Source organism: Lissotriton vulgaris, chromosome 9 (genome assembly GCF_964263255.1).
Source record: "Lissotriton vulgaris chromosome 9, aLisVul1.2, whole genome shotgun sequence".
NCBI lineage: Eukaryota > Metazoa > Chordata > Amphibia > Caudata > Salamandridae > Lissotriton > Lissotriton vulgaris.
The window spans coordinates 850,566,179-850,583,574 of record NC_141697.1 but is presented as its reverse complement, the minus strand read 5'-3'; the positions used below and the strand labels follow the sequence as shown (position 1 = coordinate 850,583,574).

The 17,396-nt window shown below is 44.1% G+C and overlaps 1 protein-coding gene across 3 annotated transcripts in view; it reads right to left on the bottom strand.

Annotated features, from left to right (window-relative positions):
• LOC147692355 (C5a anaphylatoxin chemotactic receptor 1-like) overlaps window positions 1–17,396 on the bottom strand; it is a 319,430-nt gene that overhangs the window by 243,461 nt on the left and 58,573 nt on the right. Inside the window, exon 2 of one of the 3 annotated variants that reach the window (XM_086938580.1) lies at window positions 14,176–15,302. The exons of 1 other annotated variant lie outside the window; for it this stretch is intronic. In XM_086938580.1, coding sequence (XP_086794706.1) covers window positions 14,215–15,288 — 1,074 coding nt within the window. In that variant the 5' untranslated portion in view covers window positions 15,289–15,302 and the 3' untranslated portion in view covers window positions 14,176–14,214. Of the gene's footprint in view, window positions 1–14,175; window positions 15,303–17,396 lie in introns of those variants that run through there. One more of the 3 variants, XM_086938581.1, reaches the window with a different exon arrangement.

Genomic DNA, 17,396 nt, shown 5'->3' with positions numbered 1-17,396 from the left:
CTGCCTTGTGAAGTGCTGTTCCTGCAGGGTGCTATTATCTAAACCTGATTGCCTGCTGAAGCGCTGTCCCCAGCATTGCCTGTGGCCAAGCGCTGTCATGTGAGGAACTGAGGTAGTGCCCAGGGAAGCGCTGTAATTTCACTCCAAGCGCTTTCTTGAATGTCCCATAGAAGCGCTGTAATTGTGCCTCCAAGCGCTCTCTTGTAGGCCCCAGCGAAACGCTGTATTTTTGACCTTAAGTGCCCACCTGTTGGCCCCTATGTGCCTCTAGTGACGTGGAGGCCATTAAGTTACTGTTTATGCCTGAGGACAGGCTTGCCATTCATTAACTGTTTGGGCCCTGGTTCCGGCGTAGGCCTAAAGACATACAGAGTTCACCTGCGATGGCTTAGCCCAGCATAGGGGAGTCCAAGGCATAGTAAAATGCTCATTGAGAATGCTTTACTGAATTGCTTATTGAAATGTTCACTTTAATTAACAGAAATGTTTTACTAGTCTAAAGCAAGGCCTGTGCCTGCTTAATGAGATGTTGCTCTCTAGCAATGAGTAATGATCTATTTATAAGTTACTTAATGAAATGCCTATGCCTGATTCCTTCCCTGTAATGTTTACTCCTGATTAGGGGGATGTTACCTATGATTGGGGAAGAGTTTTGAAGTGGTTATTCCTGCTTGGAACCAGGATTATTCTGAACTATAGAAGTTTTATTACACCCCTGCCCCAGTGTTATAACCTCTACTTATTTACAGGATTACTCTTAGGTGCTGAAAGGTTTATGCCTGCTTAATGTAGGAATTAGAATGTTGATTCTGGCCTGGGGGTGGAAACGCCAACAGCTGCATAATGAACTGTGTCTGCTGACTAATGAAACATTTATTCATGTTGGTTGAAAGGTGGAGCACATGCCCACCGTTATGGAGTGAGGTGCTCCTTGCTTTAAAGAAATTTTTACATTTACTAAAAGGCTTTACATGCATAAACCAAGTCTTCTAAGCTCAGGCTTGCCTGTTAAAAATGGTTATCTCTGCCTTGAAGAGTTGTTAACTGTTGATTGCTGAGTAGGGAAACGTTAATGCTATAAGGATATAGCTACACTGCCTAATGAAATGTTTTATACGCAGTGGCGTGTTTTTATTCCTGCCATAGGAGTTTCATTCCTGCCTAAGGAAATGGTTAATGAAATGTTTTACCCTCAGTGAAGTGTTTTACTTCTGCTAAACTGATTATCTCTATTGCAGGAAATGTTTTACCTGTAAGCTCCTGATTAATAGGGGGAAGGCCCTGCCTGTTCAGGCATCAGGTAATGGGGATGGTGTGTGATGCCTAAAGAAATACTTTATGCCTAATGAAAGGTGTTGTCCTCATTTGAGGCAATGTTTACTCTTGCCCAGGGAAGGGTCTCATACCCCTGCTATAACAGAGATCTACTTACACCTGCTCAATGTAGGGATTTCTACTTTCCTGATGGAATGTTGGTGTAGCCCTGATACAGTTAAACCTGCACAAGGGGATGGTTACCTAGATTGCAATGTTTTCTCCTAGTTAGTGCTGGCTAATGCAATGGTTAGCTGGGCCCAATGAGAAGTTCTCCCAAAGGGATGCCCAACCTTGTTATATGGAATAATTATTCTTAATGAAATGTTTAATTCCTATTACAGGAGGAGAGTTACGTCCACATACTTTTGTGGCAAATTAAATGTTTCATATTTAAGGAAATGTTTGAACTACACTTAACGAATTGTTTATTCCTACAGCGGGGAGATGTTTCTGTTATGGAACTGTCCCTTTGTTTACCTGAGGAAATGGATATTGATGCTTAATGCAGTGTTGTTCTTATGACTTTGAGATGTATTCCTTTCAGGTACTGACCAAGAAGCAAGGCGTAGGTCGGGCCTGTGTCCCACTAAAAATGTATTTAACTATTTATTGATCCAATATTTAATATTTATTGCAGAACGGATATTTATTCATCCAATATTGATTGCAAGTCTTGAGACACATGTATTTTAAATGAATTTATGATTTCCCTGATCCTGCTCTATCTACCTGATTATTTATCTTAATACAAATCACTTGTTTTTATACAAGCTCTGGAGTGGAGTCATTTATTGCGTGCCCAGGTTTCTGTCTCAGTGTGAGTGTGTGCTGCATGATCGCTTAACACATGTGCTTTCGGATGCCTACCCGCTCGTGCCATGCTACCCTAGGGGACTGGTGACCCCAGTTCCAACCTATTGGTGTCGAGCGGTGGGATCCAGGACCTGTGACCATGCAGCACCCTCCATTGGGACAGGGTGCACAGCAATTAGGCTGCACAATTATTGTGTGTGCAAGCCTTAGGAATTGACCCCTCCACTGTCTAGCCTGTGAGTGTATCAGGGCATGTTGGACCTCATTCTGTCGCCACATCCTAGAACCTTTTTCCTGAATTATCTGAGTCCCCACCTGGCGTACTGGAGTGTTGTCAGGGGATGGGGGTGCCTGTTGGGCGGAGGGAAGAAGGAACTCCGTACCACTTTAGGGGCACGGGTAGGAGCCCACCCAGAGGGGAGAGGGGATGGGGACAGGAGGGGCAGGTCACACCCAGGGAGGCGGGCACACCAGAGAACCTTGGAAGGGGGTGTGTGTCGTCAAAGAGGTTAGAGCAGAAAAGGGAGAGTGTGAGCCTTGCAATGAAGGAAGGAAAGCTGGTGCACAGGCTTCAGTAACAGAGACAGAGCTGAAGACCTTGAAATCATGTGTGCCAGGTACTTCCATGGTGGCAGCGTACCCGAGGTTCGGGGCTTGGACCAGTCACAGGGTGTAGAACCTGGACTGGGGTTTCATGTTCAGGAGTTGCCTGACCTGGAGGGTGGGGTACCGGTAACTAAGGACCCTACCGGTGTGACTCCCAGGGGTACCTCTCCGGGTAGGAGGGTGTGCGGAACTCTGGGAGGAGGTGCAGAGGGAGGAAGGACTCTCCTCTGGCACCGGTCCAGCCACAGGGTGCAGATCCCGGGTTGGGTGGCCAGGTTCAGGGGTTGCCTGACCTGGCGGGAGGGATCTCTGTAATCAGAGTCCCCCCGGTTGTGACTTCCAGGGGTACCTATCCGGGTAGGAGGGTGCGGAACTCTGGGAGGGGGTGCAGAGGGAGGAAGGACTCTCCCCTGACACCGGGCCAGCCACAGGGCACAGATCCTGGGTTGGGTGGCCAGGTTCAGGGGTTGCCTGACCTGGCAGGAGGAATCTCTGTATTCAGAGTTCCCCCGTTGTGACTCTCAGGGGTACTACTCCAGATGGGAGGGTGCAGAACCCTGGAAGGGGGTGCAGGGAGAGGGAGGACTCGCCCCTGTCACCAGGTCAACTTAAGGGTTTAGACCCTAGGTTGAGAGGAGAGTGGAAAGGGTACCACGGGCCTGGGGCTACTGCCCCCCACTCTGAGAGAGAGCAAGGGCCAGAGACATCTGAATTGTTCAGAGGTCCGTCCTGGCCGCATCCCACTAGGGAACACCAGTGGGGTGGTTGGATTAGCAAAGAGCTGATGGTGGTAATGGGCCTGGGTCCACCTTTTTCCGCCCCCAAGCAGGGAAGCCCATCAAGGGAATGATCGGTCTACCCTGGCTTTTGGCTGGGGGGGAGATGTGTGAGACGTGGCCCTTTCCCCAAAATTTTTCGCCTTTTATTTCCCTTTTAAATCAGAATGCCCTCATGGTAACAACAATGTATAGGCCTTGTGTAGTGAGGAAAGCCCTGTGTACTGTGAAACTGATGTTAAGATGCAGGTGTCTTATACCCCTAACATGGCTGCCACTGACCACTGCTGCTGCAGCGGGGTTTAGTGGGCGCATTCTAGTGGCTAGGGCCTGGCTGGAACCCTCCAAACAATGTATCAACTTAGCCTGCCAGCCTGCCCACAGGTAGAATGGTGGAACCTCCTAGAACCCCCTGGAACCTTCTGGAACAGGTGAGGTGACACCAACTGCCACTGCCAACTGTCAACTGGCACTGTATAAGGAAAGGAAGGTAAACTTTCCTGTCAGAGTGACTGAGGGGAAGACCTGGGGAAGAACCTATGCAGGAGGATAGGCAGTGAGGGTCAGGACAGGGACTTATGATACTGGAAGAGACAGGGCCTAGGAGCTGCCTTTCAAGTGTTGAGGTATCCTGTACCCCCCCCTCTGACCTAGCCCCGCGGCAGGGAACCCCCAGGGACTACTTGAGGGGATTGGCTGAGGAGATCTAACACCAGCCACCAACTTAACCCCCTTCAAGGAAACAAGAAACCAAAGGGCGCAAGAAACATCACGCCAACAAGAAACTAAGCTTCTATTTACAAGGGCGCAAGAAACATCACGCCAAGAAGAAACTAAGCCTCTATTTACAAGGGCGCAAGAAACCTAAAGCGCTAAGAAGAAATTAAATCATCACAGGACTTTTGAAGAAGAAAACAGGTATTGGCGCGGTACTGACCCTGCGTTTCCTGATGTCACCTGGGGTCTCCCTTGCTAACCTGCTACTGGGGTGTCACCTGTCCTGTATATCTAGCGCTGCCCTTGCTGACCCTGTGAAGAGCGCTGAAGTAATGGAGGGGGTTGCTGCCTTCTGAAGCGCTATATTTGCCTGAACTGCAGCACCCTGAACTGAATGTTATTAGACCTGCTGGTATTGCCCCCACCTCGTGTGGGCCAAAGCGCTATAGCCCTGCACCCTGCTGTCTGTGAAGCGCTAGAATCCTGGGCGTGATTCCTGCCTGAAGCGCTATATTCTGTGGTGCCCTTCAGCAGCGCTACCTGGAATGAACTGTCTGCCGAGCGCTACCTCTGCTGTGAATTGCCTGCTATATCGTAGCGCTGTGAATCCTGAAAAGCGCTATCCCCTGAAGCGCTGTGTCACCAAGAACTTCTGTGGCTCTAGAAGTTGCTGCCTTCTGAAGCGCTGACTCCCTGCTCCCCCAACGCTCCTTTGCTGTCCCTGTGAAGAGTGCTGAGGTACTGAAGGGGGTTGCTGCCTTGTGAAGTGCTGTACCTGCAGGGTGCTATTATCTAAACCTGATTGCCTGCTGAAGCGCTGTCCCCAGCATTGCCTGTGGCCAAGCGCTGTCATGTGAGGAACTGAGGTAGTGCCCAGGGAAGCGCTGTAATTTCACTCCAATCGCTTTCTTGAATGTCCCATAGAAGCGCTGTAATTGTGCCTCCAAGCGCTCTCTTGTAGGCCCCAGAGAAACGCTGTATTTTTGACCTTAAGTGCCCACCTGTTGGCCCCTATGTGCCTCTAGTGACGTGGAGGCCATTAAGTTACTGTTTATGCCTGAGGACAGGCTTGCCATTCATTAACTGTTTGGGCCCTGGTTCCGGCGTAGGCCTAAAGACATACAGAGTTCACCTGCGATGGCTTAGCCCAGCATAGGGGAGTCCAAGGCATAGTAAAATGCTCATTGAGAATGCTTTACTGAATTGCTTATTGAAATGTTCACTTTAATTAACAGAAATGTTTTACTAGTCTAAAGCAAGGCCTGTGCCTGCTTAATGAGATGTTGCTCTCTAGCAATGAGTAATGATCTATTTATTAGTTACTTAATGAAATGCCTATGCCTGATTCCTTCCCTGTAATGTTTACTCCTGATTAGGGGGATGTTACCTATGATTGGGGAAGAGTTTTGAAGTGGTTATTCCTGCTTGGAACCAGGATTATTCTGAACTATAGAAGTTTTATTACACCCCTGCCCCAGTGTTATAACCTCTACTTATTTACAGGATTACTCTTAGGTGCTGAAAGGTTTATGCCTGCTTAATGTAGGAATTAGAATGTTGATTCTGGCCTGGGGTGGAAACGCCAACAGCTGCATAATGAACTGTGTCTGCTGACTAATGAAACATTTATTCTTGTTGGTTGAAAGGTGGAGCACATGCCCACCGTTATGGAGTGAGGTGCTCCTTGCTTTAAAGAAATGTTTACATTTACTAAAAGGCTTTACATGCATAAACCAAGTCTTCTAAGTTCAGGCTTGCCTGTTAAAAATGGTTATCTCTGCCTTGAAGAGTTGTTAACTGTTGATTGCTGAGTAGGGAAACGTTAATGCTATAAGGATATAGCTACACTACCTAATGAAATGTTTTATCCGCAGTGGCGTGTTTTTATTCCTGCCATAGGAGTTTCATTCCTGCCTAAGGAAATGGTTAATGAAATGTTTTACCCTCAGTGAAGTGTTTTACTTCTGCTAAACTGATTATCTCTATTGCAGGAAATGTTTTACCTGTAAGCTCCTGATTAATAGGGGGAAGGCCCTGCCTGTTCAGGCATCAGGTAATGGGGATGGTGTGTGATGCCTAAAGAAATACTTTATGCCTAATGAAAGGTGTTGTCCTCATTTGAGGCAATGTTTACTCTTGCCCAGGGAAGGGTCTCATACCCCTGCTATAACAGAGATCTACTTACACCTGCTCAATGTAGGGATTTCTACTTTCCTGATGGAATGTTGGTGTAGCCCTGATACAGTTAAACCTGCACAAGGGGATGGTTACCTAGATTGCAATGTTTTCTCCTAGTTAGTGCTGGCTAATGCAATGGTTAGCTGGGCCCAATGAGAAGTTCTCCCAAAGGGATGCCCAACCTTGTTATATGGAATAATTATTCTTAATGAAATGTTTAATTCCTATTACAGGAGGAGAGTTACGTCCACATACTTTTGTGGCAAATTAAATGTTTCATATTTAAGGAAATGTTTGAACTACACTTAACGAATTGTTTATTCCTACAGCGGGGAGATGTTTCTGTTATGGAGCTGTCCCTTTGTTTACCTGAGGAAATGGATATTGATGCTTAATGCAGTGTTGTTCTTATGACTTTGAGATGTATTCCTTTCAGGTACTGACCAAGAAGCAAGGCGTAGGTCGGGCCATTGTCCCACTAAAAATGTATTTAACTATTTATTGATCCAATATTTAATATTTATTGCAGAACGGATATTTATTCATCCAATATTGATTGCAAGTCTTGAGACACATGTATTTTAAATGAATTTATGATTTCCCTGATCCTGCTCTATCTACCTGATTATTTATCTTAATACAAATCACTTGTTTTTATACAAGCTCTGGAGTGGAGTCATTTATTGCGTGCCCAGGTTTCTGTCTCAGTGTGAGTGTGTGCTGCATGATCGCTTAACACATGTGCTTTCGGATGCCTACCCGCTCGTGCCATGCTACCCTAGGGGACTGGTGACCCCAGTTCCAACAGCGCGGCACTGCAAAATTTGCTTGTACATATGCCCCTGTGAGTTTTTTGTCAGGTAGACATAAAATGAAGACTGTATGTATTCTGGGTGTGCATAGAGTGGAACAAGCAACTTCATAGTGTTATCTTGGCATGCTGTTCTCTCAAGACAAAAATCAGGAAACACGAAGGTTATGCAAGCAAAAAGGTAACATTATTAACAAGTATTGTCAAAGCCAATAGGTTTGGCATAGACTGTCAGACTTTTGGCAATTCTTGTTTTGGTTTGTCATGTTTTTTGCAAAACTTTATTGTTTAGAAAGCTGCCCAGGCCTCATTAAATCTAAAAATAAAAAAAAAAGAAGCGCAAAAGCAAGAGTATTTTACTTTTTTCCAAAAAGTATAAATTACCATAGTACTTCCGGCACTGAAGGGAACTGCCTTGTGTGAGGGAGGGAGGAAGGAAGGAAGGAAGGAAGGAAGGAAGGAAGGAAGGAAGGAAGGAAGGAAGGAAGGAAGGAAGGAAGGAAGGAAGGAAGGAAGGAAGGAAGGAAGGAAGGAAGGAAGGAAGGAAGGAAGGAAGGAAGGAAGGAAGGAAGGAGGCAAGAAAAAAGATGGCAAAAAGAAGGACAGAGTGAAAAAATATAGGTAAAACAGACGGAAGGAAGCAGCAAAAAATAAAAGTAAGATGGAAAGAAGTGCAAATATAAAGGGAGAAGGAAAGAAAGAAAAAAGAAAGAAAGAAAAATAGAAAGTAGGCAAAAAAGAAAGAAAGAATGAAATAAGTCAAATAAGGGATGAAAAAGAAAGAAAGAAAGAAAGAAAGAAAGAAAGAAAGAATAAAATTTCACTGTCTAAAATTTTGAATACTAAAACCCAAATTACACTCCACTTATGTTTAGATCAATCTTTTACAAGTGTGCTGCAAATTAAACACCATAATGTTTTGTTTTCTTCCTGGGCAAAGCTTATCGAAGAACCTCTAGTCAAACCAAGGCTAGGAACACGATGTGGTAAACTGTGAAATAGCAGCAGTCAACTTCAAAAGAACTTTATAACAGCATCGGAAGGAGATAAGAACTGATAAAGCTGGAATGAGCCCTGTGCTCACTTCAAATGGGCCCTACAATTGCATCAGGCAACTCTGACACTTAAGGGAACTCCTAGTGTGTGGATATGCACCTTGTGAAGGAGCAAAATACCGTCACTAAAATTGGCATCAACCAGAAGCTTAAGTAGGCTCACGTATTTTCCCATGCTGTATGCTGTAGTGGGTGGGAGCCCAATGGGAATGACACAACAACAGACCAATTGGTGAAGAGAGGCGGCTGAAAGCCAGCTAAATAAGTATGTTATACATATTATTTTAGTACATTCAAATGACCTTGGCTAACGCCAGACATAACAATGGCCTGTATCAGTTCAATACATTGTAAGGGAGTTGCATGGCCTGGTACTTGAGATAAGAGGGTATTAACCATTATTGTTTGTAAAGGGGCTACACAGTTTATGATCATTTAAGAGAAATTACAGGGGAGAACAGCAGCAAAGGGCAGGGCTGAAACATATGGGGGTCGAATTATGATCTAGTTTCTTGGTGCAGCATAGAGTCAAGTGCCTGTTTTATGTGCCTGCAGACTGAACGTGAATTCACTTAATACAATATTTATTTAAGTTAGTTCTGCATTTTCAGATAGTACAGCTCAGAATCCGTTCCTATCTGAAAATAAAGCAAAAAAGCAGGAGCTTGGCTCTGTGTTGTAACAGCAAACTGTATCATGATATGGCCCCTCACCCTTTATTAACGCGCCTCTGCAATTACACGTCATACCTAATAAACCTTTGATCTGTTATCTGCACCAGCACAAGATTTTGATATCATTTATTAAACCATAGTGTGGCAGAAAAATGTATATGACTTTGCACAAGCACAATTTGTTTTAATTAGCGCAAGCTTGCCAAGATCCTTTTCACATTGTGATTTGGCTTCAAAATGTTGCTCATGTATACAATGTACTTACCACTAGCTAGCATAAGTGTATTCACTGTGGGTGCAAAATGCTCCTTAGCAGTAGAGTACCTTGATGTCATGGGCACTAGTACAAGAAAGAGGTGTGGCGCCGCAGCGAGGGCAACTGACTCCAGAACCCGGGGGCTCATGGTTGGATCCCCGTGCTGGTAGCAAATCAGCCCAGCACCATGTGACTCTGGGCAATAGCTTGCATAATCTTCCCAACATCCCCCAGCGCCTTGACACCCTCGGGTAATTGTTTGCGTTTTACAAATACTGGACATTTACATTTTCAAGGAAGGAAATTACCTCCTGGCTGCTGTTTGAATTATAAAGTACAGCAATAATCTGGGTTCTGTGAGTTCCTTGGGTGTCTGGGTCCTGCTGCCACTGCACCTAATGCACCACTGGAAGCCACGTCCCTTATTCCATAAGGATATTGGAGTCAAATAACTTACTCATTTAAATGCACTGGCATTACTGTCAGATTTCCCACATTTGCTTCACTTGTTAATTGCTTCAAACCTTGTTAAATGTTGATTTATTTTTGTACCGCGCACAAATGCACAAATGATCAAATGCATCTTGGCACTAAGAATCATGGAGCTTACGGACTTCTGTAGAGAAGAAGAAGTTCGACTGGGTTAAGATTGGCTAATAAAGAGCCAAGTCTTTAGGTCCTTCCTGAACCTTAGCAGGGTGGTCTGTGATTTAAGGTATAGAGGGAGGCTGGCCAAATGAAACTCCTGCCACCCCAATTTGCCAGCTTGCAATGCTTTTGGTCAAGAAGGAGTGTAAGGCTTTTTTGCAATACACAGGGCCTTTTACGGTGATGTACTTTTTTGCGGGCAGCCATTGAAATTTGTGGAGGGCCGGAGAGGCTGACTGAAACTTTTGAATCTCAAGCAGCATTCGTGCAGCTGTGTTCTGTAGTGTTTGCAGCTTTATTAGCAGTCTTTGTTGCATTTTGAAATAAAAGGTAACAATTTCTGACTGGACTAAGGTAATGAGCACAATTATTTGGAGCTCATGGGGGGGAAAGGAAGGCTTTTTAAAATTGTTCTTAGGAAGTTGAATGCTGAGGAAGTCAGCATGTTCACCTGTACTCCGAAAGTCAGTTTGTCATCAAATAGGGCGCCCAGGTTCCTGACCTTCTTAACAGGAGCCAGGAAGGTCTCCAGATTCTATAGCCAACAAATAGAGGACCGAAAGGTGGGTTTCTTGCCAAAAAGGACGACCTCAGTTTTTCCTGAATTTAACTTTAGGTCATTTTGTTTCATCCATCTCTCTACCTCTTCCAAGCAACTGTGAAATGTTGCTGCTGTTTCATGCATTTCACTGGAGACTGAGATAATGATTTGTGTGTCATCAGCATATGAAACCAGGGTGAAACCAAGTGATTTAATCAAACTTGCAAGACGTGTAACATACATTTTAAACAGCGTTGCTCTCAAATATGACCCCTAGGGTACACCACAAGGTATGGAGAAAGAGGTAGCGACATTCCCACTTAGGAAGACATGCTGTTTTCTGTCAGAGAGGAATGATAGGAGTGTGGCCTGAGCCATGTATTTTATTCCTATATTGTTTAGGTGGTTGAGTAAGACCTTGACAGTTTTGAATTCTGCTGATAAGTCAAGAAGCATCAGGGCAGCTTTCCCTCCCTGATTGATGCAGGTTCTAATTTTCTCTGTGCTGACAATAAGAGCTGTCTCCATAATATGCCCCCTTCTGAAACCAAACTGGGTATAGTCCTAGTATATGGTTCATTTCCAGGAAGGAGGTAACCGCCTGATTCATGAAGCAAAATTGCACTCGCAAAGGGCAAGATTCTCAGAATCTTGCCTTTTGCGAGTGCAATTTTGGCATTTGGGATTCACAATCCCAAATGCTAAAATCGCTAATGAGGAATTAGCAAATATGCGAGGATTAGCATTTAAGGAATCTCTATTAGAGATTCCTTAAATGCTATTCATGACACTTGCAAAAATTGCGATTTAGCAGAATTGGGCCGCTATTTACCGAGAGGTCAGACCTCTCGGTAAATAGCAAAAACATAGAAAAATGCTTTTAAAAGCATTTTTCTAAGTTGCATGTTGCACACACACATGTCCTTTGGACATGTGTGTGCGCAACACCTGTTCAAATGTGCATTTTAGGGGTGCTACAGGGTGTCCTTTGGACACCCCTGGCACCCTTAAAATCGCTATCTGATTTGCGAGTAGCAAATTGCTACTCGCAAATAAGGGATACTCCCCATTCATTCCTATGGGCCTTTTGGCCCATAGGAATGAATGGGGAGAAATTCCTTTTTTTGCGAGTAGCAAATTGCTACTCGCAAATAGAGAACATGTAGGAATCGCTATTGATTTAGCAATTCCTACATGAATGCCGTTATGCGTGTCCTCAATAGCGAGTCGCTATGATTCGCTATTAGGGCCACGCAAAACGGCCCGTACATGAATCAGGCTATAAGTTCCCTATTTACTGACTTCTCCACCACTTTAGCTGGAAATGGGAGGCTGGATATTGGATGGTAGCTGCTAGTTTCAAGGGAGGGGTAAAATGGATGCAGTTTTCCAGATTTTCGGAAAATATCCCACCTTAAACATCATGCTAAATATCTCTGTGAGGTGGGGTACTACAGTTTCTAAAGCCATCTGTACTGTTGCTGGGAGGCAGGGATCATTGGGCGATCTGGATTTGACTGAGTCAAGTAATTTGCTGACTTGTTCAGGTGTGTGAGGGGAGAAATTAGTTAGAGAATTGCTAGTTGGAGGTGCAAGGGGAGATTTGTTAGAGTTTTGGTTGCTATCCGCGTTCGATGCAAACTCATTGTAGACTTTTCTTACCTTCTTCTGCTAAAAAAATCTGCTTTATCATTACACAATGATTGTTTGCCTATTGTCATGTCAGTATTGTTGGGATTAGTTAGGGAGATAATTGTTCGAAAAACAGTTACCCCTGAATGTTTGTACAGATTTTATTTTTACATAGAAATACAAAGTTGTTTCTTCCTGTATCATGTTTTCTTGTACTAAAATGAGTTGTTTGTATTTTTGTTTTCTGTTGGGGTCATATTTTTCTGACCATCTACGTTCCGGTTTGCAACAGATTTGTCTTTATTGGAGCTTTTTTGGAAAACTATGGGGCTGTTGGTTTATCTCTGTGACTGTTGAATGATTTTGGGGAACCAATTTGTCCAGTGCTGACCACACCCAGTTGGTGTAGTTAGAGGTAGTGTTGTCTAAGTCCTTCTGGACATTAGGGAGGTGTTGGCTAGAACCTGGTTGAGCTGTGATGGGTCCAGTCTATGCCAGGCTCAGGTTTTTGTGTGTGTGCCTTACATTTTGTTTACTGGACGGAAAGTTAGTGAATGATAGGTTGAGCATGACAACCTTGTGGTCTGACCACATTAAGGGGAGTGCAGTGGTTACCGAGAGAGCTCAATTATTCGAGAAGATACCATCCAGGGTGTGGCTGCTTTGTGAGTGGGTTCTCGAGTGAGCTGGGTTAGACTCATACTACTAGCCATGGAATCTATTGAATGCCGTGCGTCTTTGTCATCAGAAACTTCTAAGTGGAAGTTGAAATTACAAAAACAGTAACGTCCGTCAAATGAAGGTATAGTTTCAACATTGTGCGAATAGTTTTCTCAAAGGAGGCCTTCTGGCCTGGAGGACGATAAAGAAGATTGACTTTTGTGATTTCTGTCTTGAATGAGAGTGCTTCACATTCTGGGGCAGGAATTGGTAAAAAGGAGGCTGGTCTGTTTTTTTGGTGCATGGTTGCTAAACACCCTCACCTCCTGCTTTGATGACCCAGTTTGAGTAGGGAGTATCCTGGGGGAATAGCTATTACTAGATCGGGGCTGGATAAGGCATCTCCCTAGATTTTGGTAACAAATGCCAGGTCTATCTTGTCATTGTTTAGAAAGCCAGCAAATTCTACTTTGTTTTTAATTAAGGACCTTGCATTAGCCAAGAACTGGCAGATTCTGATGTCTTTGGAGCCATGCTCCCAGTTGGTGGCGTGTGTTAGTGAAGTAGATTTCTAATTGAAGGTTAGCGAAGCACTACAATCTTGACAGCATGAGATTTAGACGTTGGTAATGCTACTGGGATCAATGGATAAACATTTTCCCTTTGTGCCTTGCAGAGAAATAGTAAATAATTCCTCTCTGGAGTATATCTTCCTATGGGTGAACAGCCAGGGTCCCTGAAGCGGGGAACAGCCTTTACGACGCGGCTGTTACACCGCATGCCGTTACAACACGGTTTTTAAAACGCAAGTCGTTACCACGACTTGCGCTGGAGGGCGCTGCAGGACAAGGAATTTTTTAATTTACTATCCAACACCTCCCCTACTGTACGTAGGCTGATGTTAGAATAGTAAATAAAAAAATTCCTAAGTCCGCACCCCCTCCAACGCAAGTCGTGGTAACGACTTGCGTTGAAAAAACCGCGTTGTAACGGCACGCGGTGTAATAGCACGCGTTGTAAAGCCGTACATCCCCCTGAAGCGCTGTGTGTGATATAGACTCAGACGGACACAGATGGGCTTGCCTTTGGTGCCCAAATGGTGTGTTCACTTTGCGCGTCTATGGCACGGTGCAATTGAATAGTGGTTTCCTTGTTTTTCAGTTAGTGAGGGTAGGGAGATTGGTACTCCAACTGCTAGATTTGCAGCCTTTAAAGAAGGTAACTCTGTAGTGGCACCTTGGAGAATAAACGACGCTCTGAGCTCCTAGCTGTTATTGTTTGCAATGACTACCATAGTGACCGCTTTCGGTAATTCATTCCCCCGGCTGCGGAGATTGCACAGATCCTGATGCAGTACTAACATTATTAAATAATTTGGCCCCATTTGCAGCTTGAGGTTTTTACCCCATTTCCTCTTCACCCACCACTCCTTGAGAATTTGTCAATGTTTTCCATTTGCACAGGGCATTGTCGACCAGCAAACACTTCTCCAAATGTTCAATCTTTATTAATAAAAATCAGACTGTTCAATCACAAGGCAGAAGAATCTACTGACTTCTCCTCTCCAGACGGTGCTTTTGATTTAACTTTGGCATCACTTGCCCTTACTTGACTGTAGTCCTCTGCCAAGACTCGGATGAGTCCTTTTCGTAAGGACTTTTTGAACTGATCTTTGAAGTCATGGCCCATTATGACATAAATGATGGGATTGATGCAGCTGTTGATGTAGGCCAGTCCCACCACGAAGGAATGTAACTTGTATGTTTGCTCGTAGAGGTGAGAACGTGGAGGGTATAGTCCCAAGATGAGGAGTACGACTTGATGAGGGAACCAGCACACAAAAAAGCTAAATACCAGAGTAAGAATCACCTTAAGCGTCTTATTTGAGCGTGAATGCCAACTCCTTTGTACTCTCACAAAGATCAGACAGTTGCAGATGGTAATGACCAGGAAAGGAATAAGAAATGCAAACACAAATCGAAAGATAGTAATAAAGCTTTCAAGACTGTACAAGCTCCCATACGTAAGGTCGCACGTCACTTTGGCATCGTACAAGTGAGAGGAAAGGCGACGGAAGATGAAAGAAGGGCTGGTCAGGAGGAGGGCCAGAGACCAGACTGCCACACAGGCCACTGAGGCTTTGTTTAAGGTCCGCTTGTTCTGGCACCAAACAGGCCACATAACGAGAATCAAACGGTCAATGCTGATCATGGCCAAGATGAGGATGCTGGCATATGCATTTAGAAGGGTAAGTGAAGGGATAACTTTGCAAGCCATGGTTCCAAAGGGCCAGTGGAGGTCCATGGCATGCTTTGTGATGACGAATGGTAAGGCCAGGCAGCACAGAAGGTCAGCAATAGAGAGATTGAGGAACCAGATGTTGCCTGCTGTGCGCTTCACCTTGAATCCAATGATCCAGATAACAGCTACGTTGCCGGGGACCCCGAGGAAGAAGATGAGGCAATAAAGCACAATGGAAACCAGTGGAAGGTGGATTTGATACCTTATTTTTGGAAGATCAATGTCAGTAACATTGAATAAAGTTTCATTCTGATGGCGGAGCGAATTTTCATAGTCGTCATAGACGTCAGTAACGTATGCCATGGTATACTTCTTTCCTGCACAAAAAAAAGAGAATACCATATTTTAGAATTTCTCAGATTACAGCTGGTCTCAAGCAAAGAAAGACATTAACAATTGGAGAGAAAGGAAATGAGGGGAGCATTAGCCAAGGGTATTCATTCTTCCTGCTAAATAGCCCTCAAGCCCCATCCTGAGATTTGTACCTTTCACTCTGAATATAAATATTATCCTACCTACGAAATATAACTGGTAAACTGGAGTGACTGGTTTAAAGGGATCTCTGAACATTTCCACCACAAACGTGGCTCTCAAACGCCACTAGCGCCCGAACAGAGAATGTCGCATTTCAAAAAAGCCTGGTACACAATCAAAAATTTGAAAGCACTACTGGCCTTTCCGAGAAACTGCTCCCCATTGTCGATTAGGCCTGTCCATCTGGGATCTCATTGGGTACTTGCTAGTAACAGTGGGAAGATGTTTTATTTCATATGCCTTGTAGTTGAAGAAGTAGCTGAAGTCTCGATATAACTATCACTTTTGTGTAAGCCTCACTGTTGCTTGCTAAATGTAATGATCCTGTATTTTAAGGACGATATAGCCAATGCTGAGGTTAACAACTACAAACAAATTGTATTTTGGTATTTTATGTTACATTATATTACGTTTCTGCACGTCACTTGGTTGACAGGATACCAGCTCTTTGGCAAATGATTGATGTTGATGGGAGGAGTCGAAGCATTTCCAAAGACTGTGACTGACAAGTAAAAGACATATCAGACCAGGAAGAGACCGACAGGGAATAAGAGACAGACCTGAGGCAAAAAGCATGAGTGGGGGTAGGTATTATAGGTCTCTCAGTGAGAGGCACCTGAAAGTAGAGTTTCAAAAATAAAATATGATAGTGAAAGAGGAGAGCCTGAGAATGAGTGATGGATCAGGAAGGATGGTTAGGGAGCACAGAGGGAACTCTTTCAGCAAAAATGTAATGCCTGGTTTGGTGTTTTTTGTCTTTCCGGAAAAAACACTGAAACAAAGGTTTGTTTCTGAAACATAAAAGCAAATGTCCATGACATGTAGGGAGTTTATTTCCCTGTGTATCCGAACCTTTTTCTTGTTGGCATTGTATGACAGTTGTGAAGCATCAGAAAGCATAAATACAAAGGGGCTACCAATGCTGGTAGCCCTATGGCAAAAAGGCTACTCGCTAGAATTTTCAAGGTTGGAACTGGACGCGGCTCTGTTGTCAGAACCCAATAATCTTCCCAGCTAAATGAGGCAAGCGAACTGTGAGGTGGACAGGTAGTGACATCTGCAGATTTACGGCGGGTATCCCATTTTGCCAACCTCTAAATGAGGTCCTTTGTTTTTAGGTGTTTTGTTTCTTGAGTGCTCTGTTTTGAATTAATGTGATATGGTGTGCTGAGGTAATATTGGTTGTTCCGTACAAAGCAGCATTCTGGATGCCACATTGTAGATCCGTTAGAGTTAGAATGGTAGATATGTAAGGCAACTAAGTTAAAGTCCTTTGTTTTAATTTAATGTAGCAATGTAGGAAGGTGGAGTATTATGCAGTCATGCTGGTAAAGCATCCCCATGCAATACTCTCACAATACCCCAAAGGTAGACCTAGGATTCATAATAATAAATCCTTAGCTCAGTCCTGGTAGAGTGGCAAGGAGCAGTCACGCTTTACTAGAGGAACATGTGTTAAGCATTTCAGAGTACAACATGGATGATAAGTAATTGACACGACACAAAAGAAATCCAACACCAACGTATAAAAATAAATCACATTTTTATCGTAATTTAGACACCAAAAAGAACAAGATCAAATACATATAAACAGATTTATGAATTTTTGAAGAAAACATAAGTTACAGCAAATCACTACTGCAGAACTTTTGCATTGCGGTCAATGAGAAATAGTGGTAGTGACAATCAATCACTTGCAGCTCGAGTTGCATGGAGACCAAGCATGATAAGGATGTTATGGGTTCCAGGACCAAGCCACGACCATCAGTTCAATTTTACCTGGCTCGAGAAGCCTGTGTACAGAGTTGTCCTGGCTGTCCTTGGTGCTGAAGCAGGAGCTGTGGGAGAGCTGGTTTTACCTCTTACATGGTGCTGGT